This window comes from Nerophis lumbriciformis, linkage group LG36 (assembly GCF_033978685.3).
Source record: "Nerophis lumbriciformis linkage group LG36, RoL_Nlum_v2.1, whole genome shotgun sequence".
Lineage (NCBI taxonomy): Eukaryota > Metazoa > Chordata > Actinopteri > Syngnathiformes > Syngnathidae > Nerophis > Nerophis lumbriciformis.
In genome coordinates, this window is record NC_084583.2 from 23,023,189 (window position 1) to 23,049,481 (window position 26,293).

The 26,293-nt window shown below is 40.0% G+C and overlaps 1 protein-coding gene across 2 annotated transcripts in view; it reads left to right on the forward strand.

Annotated features, from left to right (window-relative positions):
- The window catches only part of gabrb2a (gamma-aminobutyric acid type A receptor subunit beta2a), a 233,893-nt gene extending 217,331 nt beyond the window's left edge, over positions 1 to 16,562 (forward strand). The window contains exon 9 of one of the 2 annotated variants that reach the window (XM_061930323.2): positions 14,035 to 16,562. In XM_061930323.2, coding sequence (XP_061786307.1) covers positions 14,035 to 14,391 — 357 coding nt within the window. In that variant the 3' untranslated portion in view covers positions 14,392 to 16,562. The remainder of the gene's footprint in view (positions 1 to 14,034) is intronic. The other variant, XM_061930322.2, reaches the window with a different exon arrangement.
- Positions 16,563 to 26,293: the final 9,731 nt, after the last annotated feature.

A 26,293-nucleotide genomic window follows, 5' to 3' on the forward strand; every position in this document is an offset into this window, starting at 1 on the left:
ACTATAAGTCGCAGTTTTTTTCATAGCTTGGCCGGGGGTGCGACTTATACTCAGGAGCGACTTATGTGTGAAATTATTAACACATTACCGTTCTTTATTTATTTAAAATTGCCTTTCAGATGTCTATTCTTGGTGTTGGCTTTTATGAAATAAATTTCCCCCAAAAATGCGACTTATACTCCAGTGCGACTTATATATGTTTTGTTCCTTCTTTATTATGCATTTTCGGCCGGAGCGACTTATACTCCGAAAAAATACGGTTTTCCCTTCAAGAGGATGACATAAAGTTAGCATCGATGCTCTATGAAACACAAGGAGTGATGCTGTGTCCCTTTAAGAAAAAAAACAAGTGACCAAATGACAAATGAACTTGATGCCCAACCTTTTTAAACTGAGAGCCACAGACCGACAAATCACCTGTACAGGTGCCAAAATATATTTCAACATATTTGGACGGTCAGAAATAAAAAATATTAGACACGTCGTCTTTTCAGCAACATCATTTTATAAGAGGACTTAAGGGGCTGATTAAAACGACTTCAATTGATGCGTTTTTGTGACATTTGATCTTTTTTAATGAGATTCGTGTTTTCACATGGAATACCGTATTTTTCGGACTATAAGTCGCAGTTTTTTTCATAGTTTGGCCGGGGGTGCGACTTATACTCAGGAGCGACTTATGTGTGAAATTATTAACACATTACCGTTCTTTATTTATTTAAAATTGCCTTTCAAATGTCTATTCTTGGTGTTGGCTTTTATCAAATAAATTTCCCCAAATAATGCGACTTATACTCCAGCGCGACTTATACTCCGAAAAAATACGGTATTCTCTTCCAGAGGATGACATAAAGTTAGCATCGATGCTCTATGAAACACAAGGAGTGATGCTGTGTCCCTTTAAGAAAAAAACAAGTGACCAAATGACAAATGAACTTGATGCCCAACCTTTTTAAACTGAGAGCCACAGACCGACAAATCACCTGTACAGGTACCAAAATATATTTCAACATATTTGGACGGTCAGAAATAAAAAATATTAGACACGTCGTCTTTTCAGCAACATCATTTTATAAGAGGACTTAAGGGGCTGATTAAAACGACTTCGATTGATGCGTTTTGGTGACATTTGATATTTTTTAATGAGATTTGTGTTTTCACATGGAATACCGTATTTTTAGGACTATAAGTCGCAGTTTTTTTCATAGTTTGGCCGAGGGTGCGACTTATACTCAGGAGCGACTTATGTGTGAAATTATTAACACATTACCGTTCTTTATTTATTTAAAATTGCCTTTCAAATGTCTATTCTTGGTGTTGGCTTTTATCAAATACATTTCCCCAAAAAATGCGACTTACACTCCAGTGCGACTTATATATGTTTTGTTCCTTCTTTATTATGCATTTTCGGCCGGTGCGACTTATACTCCGAAAAATACGGTATTCTCTTCCAGAGGATGACATAAAGTTAGCATCGATGCTCTATGAAACACAAGGAGTGATGCTGTGTCCCTTTAAGAAAAAAAACAAGTGACCAAATGACAAATGAACTTGATGCCCAACATTTTCAAACTGAGAGCCACAGACCGACAAATCACCTGTACAGGTACCAAAATATATTTCAACATATTTGGACGGTCAGAAATAAAAATATTAGACACGTCGTCTTTTCAGCAACATCATTTTATAAGAGGACTTAAGGGGCTGATTAAAACGACTTCGATTGATGCGTTTTTGTGACATTTTTATATTTTTTAATGAGATTCGTGTTTTCACATGGAATACCGTATTTTTCGGACTATAAGTCGCAGTTTTTTTCATAGTTTGGCCGAGGGTGCGACTTATACTCAGGAGCGACTTATGTGTGAAATTATTAACACATTACCGTTCTTTATTTATTTAAAATTGCCTTTCAAATGTCTATTCTTGGTGTTGGCTTTTATCAAATAAATTTCCCCAAAAAATGCGATTTATACTCCAGTGCGACTTATATATGTTTTGTTCCTTCTTTATTATGCATTTTCGGCCGGTGCGACTTATACTCCGAAAAATAGGGTATTCCCTTCCAGAGGATGACATAAAGTTAGCATCGATGCTCTATGAAACACAAGGAGTGATGCTGTGTCCCTTTAAGAAAAAAACAAGTGACCAAATGACAAATGAACTTGATGCCCAACCTTTGTAAATTGAGAGCCACAGACCGACAAATCACCTGTACAGGTACCAAAATATATTTCAACATATTTGGACGGTCAGAAATAAAAAATATTAGACACGTCGTCTTTTCAGCAACATCATTTTATAAGAGGACTTAAGGGGCTGATTAAAACGACTTCGATTGATGCGTTTTGGTGACATTTGATATTTTTCAATGAGATTCGTGTTTTCACATGGAATACCGTATTTTTCGGACTATAAGTCGCAGTTTTTTTCATAGTTTGGCCGAGGGTGCGACTTATACTCAAGAGCTACTTATGTGTGAAATTATTAACACATTACCGTTCTTTATTTATTTAAAATTGCCTTTCAAATGTCTATTCTTGGTGTTGGCTTTTATCAAATAAATTTCCCCCAAAAATGCGACTTATACTCCAGTGCGACTTATATATGTTTTTTCCCTTCTTTATTATGCATTTTCGGCCGGTGCGACTTATACTCCGGAGCGACTTATACTCCGAAAAATACGGTATTCCCTTCCAGAGGATGACATAAAGTTAGCATCGATGCTCTATGAAACACAAGGAGTGATGCTGTGTCCCTTTAAGAAAAAAAACAAGTGACCAAATGACAAATGAACTTGATGCCCAACATTTTCAAACTGAGAGCCACAGACCGACAAATCACCTGTACAGGTACCAAAATATATTTCAACATATTTGGACGGTCAGAAATAAAAAATATTAGACACGTCGTCTTTTCAGCAACATAATTTTATAAGAGGACTTAAGGGGCTGATTAAAACGACTTCGATTGATGCGTTTTGGTGACATTTGATATTTTTCAATGAGATTCGTGTTTTCACATGGAATACCGTATTTTTCGGACTATAAGTCGCAGTTTTTTTCATAGTTTGGCCGAGGGTGCGACTTATACTCAAGAGCTACTTATGTGTGAAATTATTAACACATTACCGTTCTTTATTTATTTAAAATTGCCTTTCAAATGTCTATTCTTGGTGTTGGCTTTTATCAAATAAATTTCCCCAAAAAATGCGACTTATACTCCAGTGCGACTTATATATGTTTTGTTCCTTCTTTATTATGCATTTTCCGCCGGTGCGACTTATACTCCGGAGCGATTTATACTCCGAAAAATACGGTGTTCCCTTCCAGAGGATGACATAAAGTTAGCATCGATGCTCTATGAAACACAAGGAGTGATGCTGTGTCCCTTTAAGAAAAAAACAAGTGACCAAATGACAAATGAACTTGATGCCCAACATTTTTAAACTGAGAGCCACAGACCGACAAATCACCTGTACAGGTACCAAAATATATTTCAACATATTTGGACGGTCAGAAATAAAAATATTAGACACGTCGTCTTTTCAGCAACATACTTTTATAAGAGGACTTAAGGGGCTGATTAAAACGACTTCGATTGATGCGTTTTGGTGACATTTGATCTTTTTTAATGAGATTCGTGTTTTCACATGGAATACCGTATTTTTCGGACTATAAGTCGCAGTTTTTTTCATAGTTTGGCCGGGGGTGCGACTTATACTCAGGAGCGACTTATGTGTGAAATTATTAACACATTACCGTTCTTTATTTGTTTAAAATTGCCTTTCAAATGTCTATTCTTGGTGTTGGCTTTTATCAAATAAATTTCCCCCAAAAATGCGACTTATACTGCAGTGCGACTTATATATGTTTTGTTCCTTCTTTATTATGCATTTTCGGCCGGTGCGACTTATACTCCGAAAAAATACGGTTTTCCCTTCCAGAGGATGACATAAAGTTAGCATCGATGCTCTATGAAACACAAGGAGTGATGCTGTGTCCCTTTAAGAAAAAAACAAGTGACCAAATGACAAATGAACTTGATGCCCAACCTTTTTAAACTGAGAGCCACAGACCGACAAATCACCTGTACCGGTACTAAAATATATTTCAACATATTTGGACGGTCAGAAATAAAAATATTAGACACGTCGTCTTTTCAGCAAGATCATTTTATAAGAGGACTTAAGGGGCTGATTAAAACGACTTCGATTGATGCGTTTTGGTGACATTTGATATTTTTTAATGAGATTCGTGTTTTCACATGGAATACCGTATTTTTAGGACTATAAGTCGCAGTTTTTTTCATAATTTGGCCGGGGGTGCGACTTATACTCAGGAGCGATTTATGTGTGAAATTATTAACACATTACCGTTCTTTATTTATTTAAAATTGCCTTTCAAATGTCTATTCTTGGTGTTGGCTTTTATCAAATAAATTTCCCCCAAAAATGCGACTTATACTCCAGTGCGACTTATATATGTTTTTTTCCTTCTTTATTATGCATTTTCGGCCGGTGCGACTTATACTCCGGAGCGACTTATACTCCGAAAAATACGGCGTTCCCTTCCAGAGGATGACATAAAGTTAGCATCGATGCTCTATGAAACACAAGGAGTGATGCTGTGTCCCTTTAAGAAAAAAACAAGTGACCAAATGACAAATGAACTTGATGCCCAACCTTTTTAAACTGAGAGCCACAGACCGACAAATCACCTGTACAGGTACCAAAATATATTTCAACATATTTGGACGGTCAGAAATAAAAAATATTAGACACGTCGTCTTTTCAGCAACATTATTTTATAAGAGAACTTAAAGAGCCGATTAAAACGACTTCGATTGATGCGTTTTGGTGACATTTGATATTTTTTAATGAGATTCGTGTTTTCACATGGAATACACAGTACAGGCCAAATTTTTGGCCTGTACTGCCTTCTCATTCAATGGGTTTTCTTTATTTTCATGACTATTTACATTGTAGATTGTCACTGAAGTCATCAAAACTATGAATGAACACATGCGGAGTTATGTACCATATTTTTCGGAGTATAAGTCGCCCCGCAGTATAAGTCCCACCGGCCGAAAATGCATAATAAAGAAGGGAAAAAACATATATAAGTCGCACTGGAGTATAAGTCCCATTTTTTGGGGAAATGTATTTGATAAAAGCCAACACCAAGAATAGACATTTGAAAGGCAATTTAAAATAAATAAAGAATAGTGAACAACAGGCTGAATAAGTGTACGTTATATGAGGCATAAATAACCAACTGGTATGTTAACGTAACATATTATGGTAAGAGTCATTCAAATAACTATAACATATAGAACATGCTATACGTTTACCAAACAATCTGTCACTCCTAATCGCTAAATCCCATGAAATCTTATACGTCTAGTCTCTTACGTGAATGAGATCAATAATATTATTTGGATATTTTACGGTAATGTGTTAATAATTTCACACATAAGTCGCTCCTGAGTATAAGTCGCACCCCCCGGCCAAACTATGAAAAAAACTGCGACTTATAGTCCGAAAAATACGGTATTCCATGTGAAAACACGAATCTCATTAAAAAATATAAAAATGTCACAAAAACGTATCAATCGAAGACGTTTTAATCAGCCCCTTAAGTCCTCTTATAAAATGATGTTGCTGAAAAGACGACGTGTCTAATATTTTTATTTCTGACCGTCCAAATATGTTGAAATATATTTTGGTACCTGTACAGGTGATTTGTCGGTCTGTGGCGCTCAGTTTAAAAAGGTTGGGCATCAAGTTCATTTGTCATTTGGTCACTTGTTTTTTTCTTAAAGGGACACAGCATCACTCCTTGTGTTTCATAGAGCATCGATGCTAACTTTATGTCATCCTCTGGAAGGGAATACCGTATTTTTCGGAGTATAAGTCGCTCCGGAGTATAAGTCGCACCGGCCGAAAATGCATAATAAAGAAGGAACAAAACATATATAAGTCGCATTTTTTGGGGACATTTATTTGATAAAAGCCAACACCAAGAATAGACATTTGAAAGGCAGTTTTAAATAAATAAAGAACGGTAATGTGTTAATAATTTCACACATAAGTCGCTCCTGAGTATAAGTCGCACACCCGGCCAAGCTATGAAAAAAACTGCGACTTATAGTCCGAAAAATACGGTATTCCATGTGAAAACACGAATCTCATTAAAAAATATAAAAATGTCAGAAAAACGCATCAATCGAAGACGTTTTAATCAGCCCCTTAAGTCCTCTTATAAAATGATGTTGCTGAAAAGACGACGTGTCTAATATTTTTATTTCTGACCGTCCAAATATGTTGAAATATATTTTGGTACCTGTACAGGTGATTTGTCGGTCTGTGGCTCTCAGTTTAAAAAGGTTGGGCATCAAGTTCATTTGTCATTTGGTCACTTGTTTTTTTCTTAAAGGGACACAGCATCACTCCTTGTGTTTCATAGAGCATCGATGCTAACTTTATGTCATCCTCTGGAAGGGAATACCGTATTTTTCGGAGTATAAGTCGCTCCGGAGTATAAGTCGCACCGGCCGAAAATGCATAATAAAGAAGGAACAAAACATATATAAGTCGCACTGGAGTATAAGTCGCATTTTTGGGGGAAATGTATTTGATAAAAGCCAACACCAAGAATAGACATTTGAAAGGCAATTTTAAATAAATAAAGAACGGTAATGTGTTAATAATTCCACACATAAGTCGCTCCTGAGTATAAGTCGCACCCTCGGCCAAACTATGAAAAAAACTGCGACTTATAGTCCGAAAAATACGGTATTCCATGTGATAACACGAATCTCATTAAAAAATATCAAATGTCACCAAAACGCATCAATCGAAGACGTTTTAATCAGCCCCTTAAGTCCTCTTATAAAAGTATGTTGCTGAAAAGACGACGTGTCTAATATTTTTATTTCTGACCGTCCAAATATGTTGAAATATATTTTGGTACCTGTACAGGTGATTTGTCGGTCTGTGGCTCTCAGTTTAAAAAGGTTGGGCATCAAGTTCATTTGTCATTTGGTCACTTGTTTTTTTCTTAAAGGGACACAGCATCACTCCTTGTGTTTCATAGAGCATCGATGCTAACTTTATGTCATCCTCTGGAAGGGAATACCGTATTTTTCGGAGTATAAGTCGCTCCGGAGTATAAGTCGCACCGGCCGAAAATGCATAATAAAGAAGGAACAAAACATATATAAGTCGCACTGGAGTATAAGTCGCATTTTTGGGGGAAATTTATTTGATAAAAGCCAACACCAAGAATAGACATTTGAAAGGCAATTTTAAATAAATAAAGAACGATAATGTGTTAATAATTTCACACATAAGTCGCTCCTGAGTATAAGTCGCACCCTCGGCCAAACTATGAAAAAAACTGCGACTTATAGTCCGGAAAATACGGTAACATTTATCAACACACTTGAAGACACATAAAAGTACCAACAGTCGGTACCGTTGCGTATCGGTAGCGATTCAAATGTACAATAAAAGGTACCATCGCTGGACAATATTCCTTAATTGAATGATCGCATTTTGTTAAGACTTTGTGCTGATGCATGACGACGTTTCGGTTCTGGATTCTTCTAGCACTTTAGAAACAATGGCGTGGCGAGCTGTTTGACTTTAAAGGTTCCACTGTACTGTTTTTCCAAGTGTTGATGATGTTCATGGCATTTACCGTGCCGTGTGACCATACTTGCCAACCCTCACGAATTTTCCGGGAGACTCCCGAATTTCAGTACCTCTCCCGGGACAACCATTCTCCCGAATTTCTCCCGATTTCCAGCCGGACTTAAAGCACGCCCCCTCCAGGTCCGTGTGGACCTGAGTGAGGACAGCCTGTCGTCACGTCCGCTTGGCCAACCAAAAAGTAACCACAGAACACTATAGTGTTCTGTGGTTACTTTTTGGTTGGCCAACGGTTTACGTTGTATTGCGCACGCTGACGGCTAGTGTGGGAGTCGGTTCTGAAGTATGAAGTAAAGAGACGTAACTTCGTCACCTCGCCTGGTTATTGACTCCAACCCAGAATATTACACTGCCCATACCTATGCTCCTTAAAAGGCTGTGCTACTGGCTGCAAAGCATTGCACTTTCAAATACAACAATGAGTAGAGGAGTGTTATGTGTGTATATGTGTAAATAAATGAACACTGAAATTCAAGTATTTATTTTATTTATATATATAAATATATATATATTAGAGATGCGCGGATAGGCAATTATTTCATCCGCAACCGCATCAGAAAGTCGTCAACCATCCGCCATCCACCCGATGTAACATTTGATCAGAACCGCACCCGCCCGTTGTTATATATCTAATATAGACGATGCAAGGCATTAGTGAGGTTATAAAGCTTTTGCCTGTTAAAGAAAGGAGACTGATCCAATGCAGTACAGACATTCGCGTGCCACGCTGTCACGACCCAGACGCACACCAGTGCGCAATCATATGGGAGCCGCGCTGAGCGCACCTCCAAGCGCGTCTCGCTGCCGGCGACGGCCGGGTATGTGCCCGACGCTCCAGCGCCATCCATTTTCAGGGCTAGTTGATTCGACAGGTGGGTTGTTACACACTCCTTAGCGGGTTCCGACTTCCATGGCCATCATCCTGCTGTCTATATCAACCAGGGTGAGCCCCACCCCTTTCGTGAGCGCACTGCGCGCGGAGTGACCCCTGTTACGCGCCCCCGGCAACAGGGGTGGCGGGCAGGTAAGCTGCGCGGGCGGAGCGCGCGGAGTGACCCCTGTTACGAGCCCCCGGCCACGGGGGTGGCGGGCAGGTAAGCTGCTTACCTGCTGCGTGTGACGCCGGCCGCGGCGGGGTGTCGGTGCGGTGGGCGCGGTGGTGACCCTGGACGTGCGTCGGGCCCTTCTCGCGGATCGCCTCAGCTACGGCTCCCGGTGGGGCCCTCTCGGGGGAAGGGGCCTCGGTCCCGGACCCCGGCGAGGCGTCCCTTCTCCGCTCCGTAAAAGAGTCCATCTCTTTTGTTTTTTTCTTCTGTTGTGGCATATGCTGCAGGTGCCTGCTCGTTTTTCGTATGTGGGTAACAACATTTAACTATGTATATATATTTCCGAATTGGTTTAACTGACACCCGCCTGAATCTATTTAAAATCTAATTTTTTTTTATTTCAACCGCCCGACCCGACCCGACCCGACCCGACCCGACCCGACCCGACCCGCGGATAAAATCTAATTTTTTTTTATTTCATCCGCCCGATCCGCGGATAATCCGCGGACTCCGCGGTTGTGCCCGCAAACCGCGCATCTCTAAATTTATATATATATATATATATATATATATATATATATAGCTAGAATTCACTGAAAGTCAAGTACCGTATTTCCTTGAATTAGCGCCGGGGCGCTAATTATTTTAAAACCTCTTCTCATTCCGGTTCATACCAAAGGCATGCGGTAAATTTAGGCCTGTGCTTATAAATTTGAGTGTGATGCAAGGATACCATCATGAAAAGCACATTTAATTAAAAAAAAAAAACGTTATCATGGTCTTACCTTTACTTATAAATGAAGTCCATGCGCAGCTCCTTCTGAACAAAAGCATCGATAACTTGTTTATAGACGTCTTCCTTATCTTTCTTCAGTTTTAAAAGTCTCTCTGTCTCGATGGAGATCTTCCTTTAAGTATTACCTCCTGCTTTGATTGAAAGTCCAGTTTAGAAAACTGTTTTATTTTAGATATGTAATCCTGACCCGGCGGTAATGCTAAGCATGCGCTAATTATTTTGCGAAACGAGTTTGACCCGGCGGAAATTGTAGGCATATGCTAATTATTTTGCGAAACGAGTTTGACCCGGCGGTAATTCTAGACATGCGCTAATAAAAATTATATTTTGCGAAACGAGTTTGACCCGGCAGTAATTCTGACCCGGCGGTAATGCTAAGCATGCGCTAATTATTTTGCGAAACGAGTTTGACCCGGCGGAAATTCTAGGCATATGCTAATTATTTTGCAAAATGAGTTTGACCCGGGGGTAAATCTAGACATGCGGCAATAAAAATAATATTTTGCGAAACGAGTTTGACCCGGCGGTAATTCTGACCCGGCGGTAACGCTAAGCATGTGCTAATTATTTTGCGAAACGAGTTTGACCCGGCGGTAATTCTAGACATGCGCTAATAAAAATTATATTTTGCGAAACGAGTTTGACCCAGCGGTAATTCTGACCCGGCGGTAATGCTAAGCATGCGCTAATTATTTTGCGAAACGAGTTTGACCCGGCGGAAATTCTAGGCATATGCTAATTATTTTGCAAAACGAGTTTGACCCGGCGGTAATTCTAGACATGCGCTAATAAAAATTATATTTTGCGAAACGAGTTTGACCCGGCGGTAATTCTCACCCGGCGGTAATGCTAAACATGCGCTAATTATTTTGCGAAACGAGTTTGACCCAGCGGAAATTCTAGGCATATGCTAATTATTTTGCGAAACGAGGTTGACCCGGCGGTTTCTAGACATGCGCTAATAAAAATAATATTTTGCGAAACGAGTTTGACCCGGCGGTAATTCTGACTTGTCGGTAATGCTAAGCATGCGCTAATTATTTTGCGAAACGAGTTTGACCCGGCGGAAATTCTAGACATGCGCTAATAAAAATAATATTTTGCGAAACGAGTTTGACCCGGCGGTAATTCTGACCCGGCGGTAATGCCAAGCATGCGCTAATTATTTTGTGAAACGAGTTTGACCCGGCGGTAATTCTAGACATGCGCTAATAAAAATAATATTTTGCGAAACGAGTTTCACCCGGCGGTAATTCTGACCCGGCGGTAATGCTAAGCATGCGCTAATTATTTTGCGAAACGAATTTGACCCGGCGGTAATTCTAGACATGCGCTAATAAAAATTATATTTTGCGAAACGAGTTTGACCCGGCGGTAATTCTCACCCGGCGGTAATGCTAAACATGCGCTAATTATTTTGCGAAACGAGTTTGACCCAGCGGAAATTCTAGGCATATGCTAATTATTTTGCGAAACGAGGTTGACCCGGCAGTTTCTAGACATGCGCTAATAAAAATAATATTTTGCGAAACGAGTTTGACCCGGCGGTAATTCTGACTTGTCGGTAATGCTAAGCATGCGCTAATTATTTTGCGAAACGAGTTTGACCCGGCGGAAATTCTAGGCATATGCTAATTATTTTGCAAAACGAGTTTGACCCGGCGGTAATTCTATAAATGCGCTAATAAAAATTATATTTTGCGAAACGAGTTTGACCCGGCGGTAATTCTGACCCGGGGGTAATGCCAAGCATGCGCTAATTATTTTGCGAAACGAGTTTGACCCGGCGGAAATTCTAGGCCTATACTAATTATTTTGCGAAACGAGTTTGACCCGGCGGTAATTCTAGACATGCGCTAATAAAAATAATATTTTGCGAAACGAGTTTGACCCGGCGGTAATTCTGACCCGGCGGTAATGCCAAGCATGCGCTAATTATTTTGTGAAACGAGTTTGACCCGGCGGAAATTCTAGGCCTATACTAATTATCTTGCGAAACGAGTTTGACCCGGCGGTAATTCTAGACATGCGCTAATAAAAATTATATTTTGCGAAACGAGTTTGACCCAGCGGTAATTCTGACCCGGCGGTAATGCTAAGCATGCGCTAATTATTTTGCGAAATGAGTTTGACCCGGCGGTAATTCTGACCCGGCGGTAATGCTAAGCATGCGCTAATTATTTTGCAAAACGAGTTTGACCCGGCGGTAATTCTGACCCGGCGGTAATGCTAAGCATGCGCTAATTATTTTGCGAAACGAGTTTGACCCGGCGGAAATTCTAGGCATATGCTAATTATTTTGCAAAACGAGTTTGACCCGGCGGTAATTCTAGACATGCGCTAATAAAAAATTTATTTTGCGAAACGAGTTTGACCCGGCGGTAACGCTAAGCATGCGCTAATTATTTTGCGAAACGAGTTTGACCCGGCGGTAATTCTAGACATGCGCTAATAAAAATTATATTTTGCGAAACGAGTTTGGCCCGGCGGTAATTCTGACCCGGCGGTAATGCTAAGCATGCGCTAATTATTTTGCAAAAAGAGTTTGACCCGGCGGTAATTCTGACCCGGCGGTAATGCTAAGCATGCGCTAATTATTTTGCGAAACGAGTTTGACCCGGCGGAAATTCTAGGCATATGCTAATTATTTTGCAAAACGAGTTTGACCCGGCGGTAATTCTAGACATGCGCTAATAAAAAATTTATTTTGCGAAACGAGTTTGACCCGGCGGTAACGCTAAGCATGCGCTAATTATTTTGCGAAACGAGTTTGACCCGGCGGTAATTCTAGACATGCGCTAATAAAAATTATATTTTGCGAAACGAGTTTGGCCCGGCGGTAATTCTGACCCGGCGGTAATGCTAAGCATGCGCTAATTATTTTGCGAAACGAGTTTGACCCGGCTGAAATTCTAGGCATATGCTAATTATTTTGCGAAACGAGTTTGACCCGGCGGTAATTCTAGACATGCGCTAATAAAAATAATATTTTGCGAAACGAGTTTGACCCGGCGGTAATTCTGACCCGGCGGTAATGCTAAGCATGCGCTAATTATTTTACGAAACGAGTTTGACCCGGCGGAAATTCTAGGCATATGCTAATTATTTTGCAAAACGAGTTTGACCCGGTGGTAATTCTATACATGCGCTAATAAAAATAATATTTTGCGAAACGAGTTTGACCCGGCGGTAATTCTGACCCGGCGGTAACGCTAAGCATGCGCTGATTATTTTGCGAAACGAGTTTGACCCAGCGGTAATTCTGACCCGGCGGTAATGTTAAGCATGCGCTAATTATTTTGCGAAACGAGTTTGACCCGGCGGAAATTCTAGGCATATGCTAATTATTTTGCAAAACGAGTTTGACCCGGCGGTAATTCTAGACATGCGCTAATAAAAATAATATTTTGCGAAACGAGTTTGACCCGGCTGTAATTCTGACCCGGCGGTAACGCTAAGCATGTGCTAATTATTTTGCGAAACGAGTTTGACCCGGCGGTAATTCTAGACATGCGCTAATAAAAATAATATTTTGCGAAACGAGTTTGACCCGGCGGTAATTCTGACCCGGCGGTAATGCTAAGCATGCGCTAATTATTTTGCGAAACGAGTTTGACCCGGCGGATATTCTAGGCATATGCTAATTATTTTGCGAAACGAGTTTGACCCGGCGGTAATTCTAGACATGCGCTAATAAAAATTATATTTTGCGAAACGTGTTTGACCCGGCGGTAATTCTGACCCGGCGTGAATTCTAGGCATATGCTAATTATTTTGCGAAACGAGTTTGACCCGGCAGTAATCCTAGACATGCGCTAATAAAAATAATATTTTGCGAAACGAGTTTGACCCTGCGGTAATTCTGACCCGGCGGTAATGCTAAGCATGTGCTAATTATTTTGCGAAATGAGTTTGACCCGGCGGTAATTCTGACCCGGCGGTAATGCTAAGCATGCGCTAATTATTTTGCGAAACGAGTTTGACCCGGCGGAAATTCTAGGCCTATACTAATTATTTTGCGAAACGAGTTTGACCCGGCGGTAATTCTAGACATGCGCTAATAAAAATCATATTTTGCAAAACGATTTTGACCCGGCGGTAATTCTGACCCGGCGGTAATGCCAAGCATGCGCTAATTATTTTGCGAAACGAGTTTAACCCGGCGGTAATTCTAGGCCTATACTAATTATTTTGCGAAACGAGTTTGACCTGGCGGTAATTCCAGGCAGGCGCATACCATATACCCGGCGGCAATTCAAGGAAATACGGTATTTATTTTATTTATATATATATACACATAAGAAATACTTGAATTTCAGTGAATTCTAGCTATAAATATACTCCTCCCCCTTAACCCCGCCCCCCCCAAAATCTCCCGAATTTGGAGGTCTCCAGGTTGGCAAGTATGCGTGTGACATTCGTGCAAGCCGGCTGCAGCCCGCTCTCATGGCCCCGCCCACCTTTCCGCCCTCCCGCAGATGACCCCCGACGACAACATCTTGTTCAGCACCCTGGAGATGAAGAACGAAATGGGCGGCGCCGGGGACCTGTCCCGGGGCCTGGGAGCGCCGGGGGACCCCCGCAACACCATGCTGGCCTACGACAGCTCCACGCTGCAGTACCGCCGGGCGGCCATGGCCCGCCAGAACTATGGCCACAGCGCCTTGGAGCGCCACGCTCAGAAGAAGTCGCGCCTACGGAGGCGGGCCTCGCAGCTCAAGGTGAACATCCCGGACTTGTCCGACGTGAACTCGATCGATAAGTGGTCCAGGATGATCTTCCCCACCGTCTTCTCCTTCTTCAACGTGGTCTACTGGCTCTACTACGTCCATTAAAGTCCACGGCCATCTTGAGGCGGGCATTCAAAGATGTGCGAGGCGGGTTGTGAGGTGGAGAGAAACAGTAGTGCGGGTTCATTTTAAACGACGTGAGGAGAGCGCATTGACATTTTTGGACCGACAGCAGCACCCGACACGTCGGTGACTCTTTTTAGCGTTTGGGCAACACCTTCAGCGGACGGACTAACTTTCAAAGAGAAGAGTTTTAAAAAGGACAGCGACGGTGCCTGCGCCGCAACTTCAATATATCACTAATATTTGTCATTCGTAGCTTACTCTCTCTGTGGATCAAAAATATTTATGCTTGTGTTTGCATATACTTTTAAGGATTTGTTTCGTTTAGTATCTATTTACTTGGTAGCCGAGCATCCGGGAAAGCTTTTTATCGATGATTTCAAAAGGATAGTCTATTTTTACTAGAATTACTGTAAATCCAAAACATTCCTTTTAAAAAAGCATGCTCATGTTTGATTTCACTGGCGGCGCTCTTTTTGGAGGGGAAAAAAAAAAGGAGGTTCATCTTTTTGCTTTTTCGCTTCCGCAGCACGGACCGAACCGAGCCCGTTTCGACGTTGTTTGATTTGTTTGTTTTCTTTGACAACAGGGGGAAGAAGAAAAGAAGAAAAAAAAACGGACTCTTCTTGTCACGTTCAAAAACTGTCTGTTAAACAAGACAAAAGGCAAGGAATCAAACAGAGACAGAATTCAATTCGGACTCAATTGAGGAGAGACATGTAACCTCTTACAGTGTCTTAGCACGCTCTGACGAAGAAGGTTTTCGTCTCCTCTTTTAATTCAGATGTTCCATGTTCACGCACCAACATATGTCACAGCAGGAATGGTAAGTGTGTAAAAGAGTCATTGTTTTCGGTCGCTTTGAAGTCCAAGAAGAGGATTTCTCGGGCTTGGGCTCTTCCTGGATCCAGCTAGGGGCAGGTGTTGGAGGACAATGGATAACCCCTCCCGTCTCCTTTACCACAGGGACTTCGAGAGGGCAGCGGGTCGTAAATAGCGTTGACTTCAGTTACCAAATAGTTGGAAGAGAGTTTGTGAAATACTTCAAAGAGAGTTCCTCTCAGTGGAGTTTTACGAGCCTTCTTCCTCTTGTTAGGCCTCGAAAGACAGCATTCGTAATACCACGTTTCTTTTGTGATAACTTACAAACAATTATTCCGACACTTCTTTACTTTCTGCCATTGCGAGAAGAGCTTTAGAGGCGGGCGGAGGCTTGAACGCCGGAAGGACTCTGCGGACGTTCGCATTGCGATGCATAAACACAATCATCTTTATCAGTAGAGTTGAACGTACGATACCTTTCATCGTGGTTAGGTTTCTGTTTGGGGGGGGGGCGAAAAAATGTAGATAAATAGAAATCATGTTAAAAAGAAAAAGAGATGATTCATTTTTTTATAAATCACCTTTACGTGTAAATAGGAGCGATCCATTCTATTGAACTGTTGTTTGTTTTGCAGTTGAATTACAGATTATTTTCCATTCCGTCACACAAACAAACAAAAACAAAAAAAAGAAAACGAAAGGAGCAAATTTAACTAAGAAAAGAAGAAAAATCTTTGCTGTTGATGTACTTTTTTTTTTTTTTTTTTTTTTTTTTGGACTTCTCCCTTTTTCTTTCTTTTTAAATGGACTCTCGAAGCACCTGTACTTGCTGAAACTAAAGCACTTCCAGACACCAATGGCTGCCGGGTCCGTGGTTTCTCCTCCGCGGACGACTCGACGAGGACCCCGCCATCCAGGCATTGAAGTCAGGCATATTTTGTACAAAGTTTATGTAAATTCCAATTGTAATATTTCATAAAGACTGTACATACGTTGTGTAATGATTGTCAACGATTATGAAGATGTATCTAAATTCAATTAAAACTCAATACAGTCTATCACTTCAATAACAAAGTGCAAGGTTGACGTTTTCGTGTGTCTTGTTGGCTTAAATACACTGTAAAAAAAAAAAAATATGTCAAAAAAAAACGGTCATCTACTGCCAAAGGAAAACCATAAAATTAAAGTAAAACATTGTAAACCAAATAGTGATCAAAAACATTATCCATCCATCCATCCATCTTCTTCCGCTTATCCGAGGTCGGGTCGCGGGGGCAGCAGCCTAAGCAGGGAAGCCCAGACTTCCCTCTCCCCAGCCACTTCGTCCAGCTCCTCCCGGGGGATCCCGAGGCGTTCCCAGGCCAGCCGGGAGACATAGTCTTCCCAACGTGTCCTGGGTCTTCCCCGCGGCCTCCTACCGGTCGGACGTGCCCTAAACACCTCCTTAGGGAGGCGCTCGGGTGGCATCCTGACCAGATGCCCGAACCACCTCATCTGGCTCCTCTCGATGTGGAGGAGCAGCGGCTTTACTTTGAGCTCCCCCCGGATGACAGAGCTTCTCACCCTATCTCTAAGGGAGAGCCCTGCTACCCGGCGGAGGAAACTCATTTCGGCCGCTTGTACCCGTGATCTTGTCCTTTCGGTCATAACCCAAAGCTCATGACCATAGGTGAGGATGGGAACGTAGATCGACCGGTAAATTGAGAGCTTTGCCTTCCGGCTCAGCTCCTTCTTCACCACAACGGACCGATACAGCGTCCGCATTACTGAAGACGCCGCACCGATCCGCCTGTCGATCTCACGATCCACTCTTCCCTCACTCGTGAACAAGACTCCGAGGTACTTGAACTCCTCCACTTGGGGCAAGATCTCCTCCCCAACCCGGAGATGGCACTCCACCCTTTTCCGGGCGAGAACCATGGACTCGGACTTGGAGGTGCTGATTCTCATCCCAGTCGCTTCACACTAGGCTGCGAACCGATCCAGTGAGAGCTGAAGATCCTGGCCAGATGAAGCCATCAGGACCAAATCATCTGCAAAAAGCAGAGACCTAATCCTGCAGCCACCAAACCAGATCCCCTCAACGCCTTGACTGCGCCTAGAAATTCTGTCCATAAAAATTATGAACAGAATCGGTGACAAAGGGCAGCCTTGGCGGAGTCCAACCCTCACCGGAAACGTGTCCGACTTACTGCCGGCAATGCGAACCAAGCTCTGACACTGATCATACAGGGAGCGGACCGCCACAATCAGACAGTCCGAAACCCCACACTCTCTGAGCACTCCCCACAGGACTTCCCGAGGGACACGGTCGAATGCCTTCTCCAAGTCCACAAAACACATGTAGACTGGTTGGGCAAACTCCCATGCACCCTCAAGGACCCTGCCGAGAGTATAGAGCTGGTCCACAGTTCCACGACCAGGACGAAAACCACACTGTTCCTCCTGAATGCGAGGTTCGACTATCCGGCGTAGCCTCCTCTCCAGTACACCTGAATAGACCTTACCGGGAAGGCTGAGGAGTGTGATCCCACGATAGTTAGAACACACCCTCCGGTTCCCCTTTTTAAAGAGAGGAACCACCACCCCGGTCTGCCAATCCAGTGGCACCGCCCCCGATGTCCACGCGATGCTGCAGAGTCTTGTCAACCAAGACAGCCCTACAGCATCCAGAGCCTTAAGGAACTCCGGGCGGATCTCATCCACCCCCGGGGCCTTGCCACCGAGGAGCTTTTTAACTACCTCAGCAACCTCAGCCCCAGAAATAGGAGAGCCCACCACAGATTCCCCAGGCCCTGCTTCCTCATAGGAAGACGTGTTGGTGGGATTGAGGAGGTCTTCGAAGTATTCCCCCCACCGATCCACAACTTCCGCAGTCGAGGTCAGCAGAACACCATCCTCACCATACACGGTGTTGGTAGTGCACTGCTTCCCCTTCCTGAGGCGGCGGATGGTGGACCAGAATTGCTTCGAAGCCGTCCGGAAGTCGTTTTCCATGGCCTCTAAGTGAAACGTTTTATGGAAAAATATCGTAATATTACATGAATTTGAAAGTAATTTAAGAAAACAGAAAATGCTATGTATAATTAATTTGGTATTTTTCTGTACAAAAAAATAGAAATATACATAGTTTGTCATTACTGGCATATTACTTAAAATAACAGGCGGACTGTTTATTTGCAGATAATGTCTTCAATTCTACAGTTTTATCAACTATTTAAAAAAAATAGAAAAATTACAGTAGAAATTAACCATAAAAATATGATATTTTTTTTTACAGTGTAGGCTCGTGGAATTGTTTACATTAAGCGCAAAACCCAAAAGCAAAGAAGTTGACACGTTGTTTAAATGGTAAATAAAAACAGAATACAATGATTTGCAAATCTTTTTCAACTTATATTTGTCATGACATGGACTATGGTGTGGTTTGTTCTCCCGTGGTGCAAATGAACATTTGGACCAGATATGAATTGCAGGTGAATACATATTTAATTTTACAATAACAAGAGGAACAAACTAAAGGTGCGCACAAGGGCGGAAGTACAAAACTTGACTGTAAACATAAAAACTTGCACAAGGGCAGAAACTATGAACAATTAAACAAAACTTGCAAACTATGGCTTGAATAAAGAAAACTTACTTGGCATGGACAAAAAAGGAGCAGCGTGAACGATGGACATGAAAAGGAGTTGGAAATGTGTCGAGCATAAATGTGGGGATGTCACCAGAAAGACAAACTAAAAACACTGAACTTAAATACTACAGACTTGATTAACGAAAACAGGTGCGTGAGTCAAAACGTGAAACAGGTGCGTGACGTGACAGGTGAAAACTAATGGGTTGCTATGGTGACAATCAAGAGTGCACAATGAGTACAAATGTGGAACAGGTGAAACTAATGGGGTAATCATGGAAACAAGACAAGGGAGTGAAAAGCCAGAAACTAAACAAAACATGACTTAAAACAAAACATGATTACACAGACATGACAATATTCAATTGAATAGACTGCAAAGACAAGATACTTAACGTTCGAACTGGTAAACTTTGTTGTTTTTTGCAAATATAAGCTCATTTGGAATTTGATGCCTGCAACATGTTTCAAAAAAGCGGGTAGAAGTGGCAAAAAAGACTGAAAAAGTTGAGGAATGCTCGTCAAACACTTATTTGGATCATCCCACAGGTGAACAGGCTAATTGGGAACAGGTGGGTGCCATGATTGGGTATAAAAGCAGCTTCCATGAAATGCTCAGTCGTTCACAAACCAGGACGGGGCGAGGGTCACCACTTTGTCAACAAATGCGTGAGCAAATTGTCGAACAGTTTAAGAACAACATTTCTCAACCAGCTATTGCAAGGAATTTAGGGATTTCACCATCTAAGTGAAACGTTTTACGGAAAAATATCGTAATATTACATGAATTTGAAAGTAATTTAAGAAAACAGAAAATGCTATGTATGATTAATTTGGTATTTTTCTGTACAAAAAAAATAGAAATATACATAGTTTGTCATTACTGGTATATTACTTAAAATAACAGGCGGACTGTTTATTTGCAGATAATGTCTTCAATTCTACAGTTTTATCAACTACTTAAAAAAAAATAGAAAAATTACAGTATAAATTAACCATAAAAATATGATTTTTTTTTACAATGTAGGCTCGTGGAATTGTTTACATTAAGCGCAAAACCCAAAAGCAAAGAAGTTGGCTGTCAAGACTTGGACTATGGCTAGGTTTGTTCTCCCGTGGTGCAAATGATTTGGACCAGACATGGCGTGAAGGTGAATACATTTTAATTCTAACTCAAAAAAAATACAAAAAGGTATAAACAAAAGGCGCTCACAGCGGAGGTAAAACAACTTGGCTATGAAAACAAATACTTGCACGTGGGCAAAAAACTAAGGACATGAACAAAAGTCGCTAACTGTGGCATGAATCGAAAAAACTTACTTGGACAGGGCATGAAGTGCGCAGAGGTAAACAGAGTGTGAAGCAGAGAGTCAGGGGTATGATGTCACCAGGGAGACTTCTTGGCAACAATGGGCTTAAATAATAGTGACATGATTAAAGACAGGTGCGTGAGTCGTGAGGGCAGGTGAAAACTAATGGGTTGCTATGGTGACAAACAAGAGTGCACAATGAGTCCAAACGTGGAACAGGTGAAACTAATGGGTAACCATGGAAACAAGACAAGGGAGTGAAAAGCCAGAAACTAAAAAGTCCAAAAACTAAACAAAACAAAACATGATTACACAGACATGACATTGGCACGTTGTGTAAATGGTAAATAAAAACAGAATACAATGATTTGCAAATCCTTTTTCAACTTATATTCAATTGAATAGACTGCAAAGACAAGATACTTAACGTTCGAACTGGTAAACTTTGTTGTTTTTTGCAAATATTAGCTCATTTGGAATTTGATGCTTGCAACATGTTTCAAAAAAGCTGGTAGAAGTGGCAAAAAAGACGGATAAAGTTGAGGAATGCTCGTCAAACACTTATTTGGAACATCCCACAGGTGAAGAGGCTATTTGGGAACAGGTGGGTGCCATGATTGGGTATAAAAGCAGCTTCCATGAAATGTTCAGTCGTTCACAAACAAGGATGGGGGCGAGGGTCACCACTTTGTCAACAAATGCGTGAGCAAATTGTCGAACAGTTTAAGAACAACATTTCTCAACCAGCTATTGCAAGGAATTTAGGGATTTCACCATCTAAGTGAAACGTTTTACGGAAAAATATCGTAATATTACATGAATTTGAAAGTAATTTAAGAAAACAGAAAATGCTATGTATAATTAATTTGGTATTTTTCTGTACAAAAAAATAGAAATATACATAGTTTGTCATTACTGGCATATTACTTAAAATAACAGGCGGACTGTTTATTTGCAGATAATGTCTTCAATTCTACAGTTTTATCAACTATTTTAAAAAAAATTGAAAAATTACAGTAGAAATTAACCATGAAAATAGGATTTTTTTTTTTTTACAGTGTAGGCTCGTGGAATTGTTTACATTAAGCACAAAACCCAAAAGCAAAGAAGTTGGCACGTTGTGTAAATGGTAAATAAAAACAGAATACAATGATTTGCAAATCTTTTTCAACTTATATTTGTCATGACATGGACTATGGCGTGGTTTGTTCTCCCGTGGTGCAAATGAACATTTGGACCAGATATGAATTGCAGGTGAATACATATTTAATTTTACAATAACAAAAGGAACAAACTAAAGGCGCGCACAAGGGCGGAAGTACAAAACTTGACTATAAACATAAAAACTTGCACAAGGGCAGAAACTATGAACAATTAAACAAAACTTGCAAACTATGGCTTGAATAAAGAAAACTTACTTGGCATGGACAAAAAAGGAGCAGCGTGAACGATGGACATGAAAAGGAGTTGGAAATGTGTCGAGCATAAATGTGGGGATGTCACCAGAAAGACAAACTAAAAACACTGAACTTAAATACTACAGACTTGATTAACGAAAACAGGTGCGTGACTCAAAACGTGAAACAGGTGCGTGACGTGACAGGTGAAAACTAATGGGTTGCTATGGTGACAATCAAGAGTGCACAATGAGTCCAAATGTGGAACAGGTGAAACTAATGGGGTAATCATGGAAACAAGACAAGGGAGTGAAAAGCCAGAAACTAAACAAAACATGACTTAAAACAAAACATGATTACACAGACATGACAATATTCAATTGAATAGACTGCAAAGACAAGATACTTAACGTTCGAACTGGTAAACTTTGTTGTTTTTTGCAAATATTAGCTCATTTGGAATTTGATGCCTGCAACATGTTTAAAAAAAGCTGGTAGAAGTGGCAAAAAAGACTGAAAAAGTTGAGGAATGCTCGTCAAACACTTATTTGGAACATCCCACAGGTGAACAGGCTATTTGGGAACAGGTGGGTGCCATGATTGGGTATAAAAGCAGCTTCCATGAAATGCTCAGTCATTCACAAACCAGGACGGGGGCGAGGGTCACCACTTTGTCAACAAATGCGTGAGCAAATTGTCGAACAGTTTAAGAACAACATTTCTCAACCAGCTATTGCAAGGAATTTAGGGATTTCACCATCTAAGTGAAACGTTTTACGGAAAAATATCGTAATATTACATGAATTTGAAAGTAATTTAAGAAAACAGAAAATGCTATGTATGATTAATTTGGTATTTTTCTGTACAAAAAAAATAGAAATATACATAGTTTGTCATTACTGGCATATTACTTAAAATACTGTTTATTTGCAGATAATGTCTTCAATTCTACAGTTTTATCAACTATTTAAAAAAAAATAGAAAAATTACAGTAGAAATTAACCATAAAAATAGGATTTTTTTTTTTTACAGTGTAGGCTCGTGGAATTGTTTACATTAAGCGCAAAACCCAAAACCAGTGAAGTTGTCACGTTGTGTAAATGGTAAATAAAAACAGAATACAATGATTTGCAAATCTTTTTCAACTTATATTTGTCATGACATGGACTATGGCGTGGTTTGTTCTCCCGTGGTGCAAATGAACATTTGGACCAGATATGAATTGCAGGTGAATACATATTTAATTTTACAATAACAAAAGGAACAAACTAAAGGCGCGCACAAGGGCGGAAGTACAAAACTTGACTATAAACATAAAAACTTGCACAAGGGCAGAAACTATGAACAATTAAACAAAACTTGCAAACTATGGCTTGAATAAAGAAAACTTACTTGGCATGGACAAAAAAGGAGCAGCGTGAACGATGGACATGAAAAGGAGTTGGAAATGTGTCGAGCATAAATGTGGGGATGTCACCAGAAAGACAAACTAAAAACAATGAACTTAAATACTACAGACTTGATTAACGAAAACAGGTGCGTGAGTCAAAACGTGAAACAGGTGCGTGACGTGACAGGTGAAAACTAATGGGTTTCTATGGTGACAATCAAGAGTGCACAATGAGTCCAAATGTGGAACAGGTGAAACTAATGGGGTAATCATGGAAACAAGACAAGGGAGTGAAAAGCCAGAAACTAAACAAAACATGACTTAAAACAAAACATGATTACACAGACATGACAATATTCAATTGAATAGACTGCAAAGACAAGATACTTAACGTTCAAACTGGTAAACTTTGTTGTTTTTTGCAAATATAAGCTCATTTGGAATTTGATGCCTGCAACATGTTTCAAAAAAGCTGGTAGAAGTGGCAAAAAAGACTGAAAAAGTTGAGGAATGCTCGTCAAACACTTATTTGGAACATCCCACAGGTGAACAGGCTAATTGGGAACAGGTGGGTGCCATGATTGGGTATAAAAGCAGCTTCCATGAAATGCTCAGTCGTTCACAAACAAGGACGAGGGCGAGGGTCACCACTTTGTCAACAAATGCGTGAGCAAATTGTCGAACAGTTTAAGAACAACATTTCTCAACAAGCTATTGCAAGGACTTTAGGGATTTCACCATCTAAGTGAAACGTTTTACGGAAAAATATCGTAATATTACATGAATTTGAAAGTAATTTAAGAAAACAGAAAATGCTATGTATAATTAATTTGGTATTTTTCTGTACAAAAAAATAGAAATATACATAGTTTGTCATTACTGGCATATTACTTAAAATAACAGACGGACTGTTTATTTGCAGATAATGTCTTCAATTCTACAGTTTTATCAACTATTTAAAAAAAATAGAAAAATTACAGTAGAAATTAACCATAAAAATAGGATTTTTTTTTTTACAGTGTAGGCTCGTGGAATTGTTTACATTAAGCGCAAAACCCAAAAGCAAAGAAGTTGGCACGTTGTTTAAATGGTAAATAAAAACAGAATACAATGATTTGCAAATCTTTTTCAACTTATATTTGTCATGACATGGACTATGGCGTGGTTTGTTCTCCCGTGGTGCAAATGAACATTTGGACCAGATATGAATTGCAGGTGAATACATATTTAATTTTACAATAACAAAAGGAACAAACTAAAGGCGCGCACAAGGGCGGAAGTACAAAACTTGACTATGAACATAAAAACTTGCACAAGGGCAGAAACTATGAACAATTAAACAAAACTTGCAAACTATGGCTTGAATAAAGAAAACTTACTTGGCATGGACAAAAAAGGAGCAGCGTGAACGATGGACATGAAAAGGAGTTGGAAATGTGTCGAGCATAAATGTGGGGATGTCACCAGAAAGACAAACTAAAAACACTGAACTTAAATACTACAGACTTGATTAACGAAAACAGGTGCGTGACTCAAAACGTGAAACAGGTGCGTGACATGACAGGTGAAAACTAATGGGTTGCTATGGTGACAATCAAGAGTGCACAATGAGTCCAAATGTGGAACAGGTGAAACTAATGGGGTAATCATGGAAACAAGACAAGGGAGTGAAAAGCCAGAAACTAAACAAAACATGACTTAAAACAAAACATGATTACACAGACATGATAATATTCAATTGAATAGACTGCAAAGACAAGATACTTAACGTTCGAACTGGTAAACTTTGTTGTTTTTTTTGCAAATATTAGCTCATTTGGAATTTGATGCCTGCAACATGTTTCAAAAAAGCTGGTAGAAGTGGCAAAAAAGACTGAAAAAGTTGAGGAATGCTCATCAAACACTTATTTGGAACATCCCACAGGTGAAGAGGCTAATTGGGAACAGGTGGGTGCCATGATTGGGTATAAAAGCAGCTTCTACGAAATGTTCAGTCGTTCACAAACAAGGACGGGGGCGAGGGTCACCACTTTGTCAACAAATGCGTGAGCAAATTGTCGAACAGTTTAAGAACAACATTTCTCAACAAGCTATTGCAAGGAATTTAGGGATTTCACCATCTAAGTGAAACGTTTTACGGAAAAATATCGTAATATTACATGAATTTGAAAGTAATTTAAGAAAACAGAAAATGCTATGTATAATTAATTTGGTATTTTTCTGTACAAAAAAATGAAAATATACATAGTTTGTCATTACTGGCATATTACTTAAAATACTGTTTATTTGCAGATAATGTCTTCAATTCTACAGTTTTATCAACTATTTAAAAAAAATTGAAAAATTACAGTAGAAATTAACCATAAAAATATGATTTTTTTTTTTACAGTGTAGGCTCGTGGAATTGTTTACATTAAGCACAAAACCCAAAACCAGTGAAGTTGGCACGTTGTTTAAATGGTAAAACATTTAATTAAAGTAAAACATTGTAAACCAAATAATGATCAAAAACATTATAATTACAGAAATTTTCATGAAACGTTTTACGGAAAAATATCGTAATATTACATGAATTTGAAAGTAATTTAAGAAAACAGAAAATGCTATGTATAATTAATTTTGGTATGTCTTCAATTCTACAGTTTTATCAACTATTTAAAAAAAATAGAAAAATTACAGTAGAAATTAACCATAAAAATATGATATTTTTTTACAGTGTAGGCTCGTGGAATTGTTTACATTAAGCGCAAAACCCAAAAACAAAGAAGTTGGCACGTTGTGTAAATGGTAAATAAAAAGAGAATACAATGATCTGCAAATCCTTTTCAACTTATATTCAATTGAATAGACTGCAAAGACAAGATACTTAACGTTCGAACTGGTAAACTTTGTTGTTTTTTGCAAATATTAGCTCATTTGGAATTTGATGCCTGCAACATGTTTCAAAAAATCTGGTAGAAGTGGCAAAAAAGACTGAAAAAATTGAGGAATGCTCGTCAAACACTTATTTGGAACATCCCACAGGTGAACAGGCAAATTGGGAACAGGTGGGTGCCATGATTGGGTATAAAAGCAGCTTCCATGAAATGCTCAGTCGTTCACAAACCAGGACGGGGGCGAGGGTCACCACTTTGTCAACAAATGCGTGAGTAAATTGTCGAACAGTTTAAGAACAACATTTCTCAACCAGCTATTGCAAGGAATTTAGGGATTTCACCATCTACAGTCCGTAATATCATCAAAAGGTTCAGAGAATCTGGAGAAATCACTGCACGTAAGCGATGATATTTTACGGACCTTGATGCATAATCCCTGCATCAAAAAGCGACAT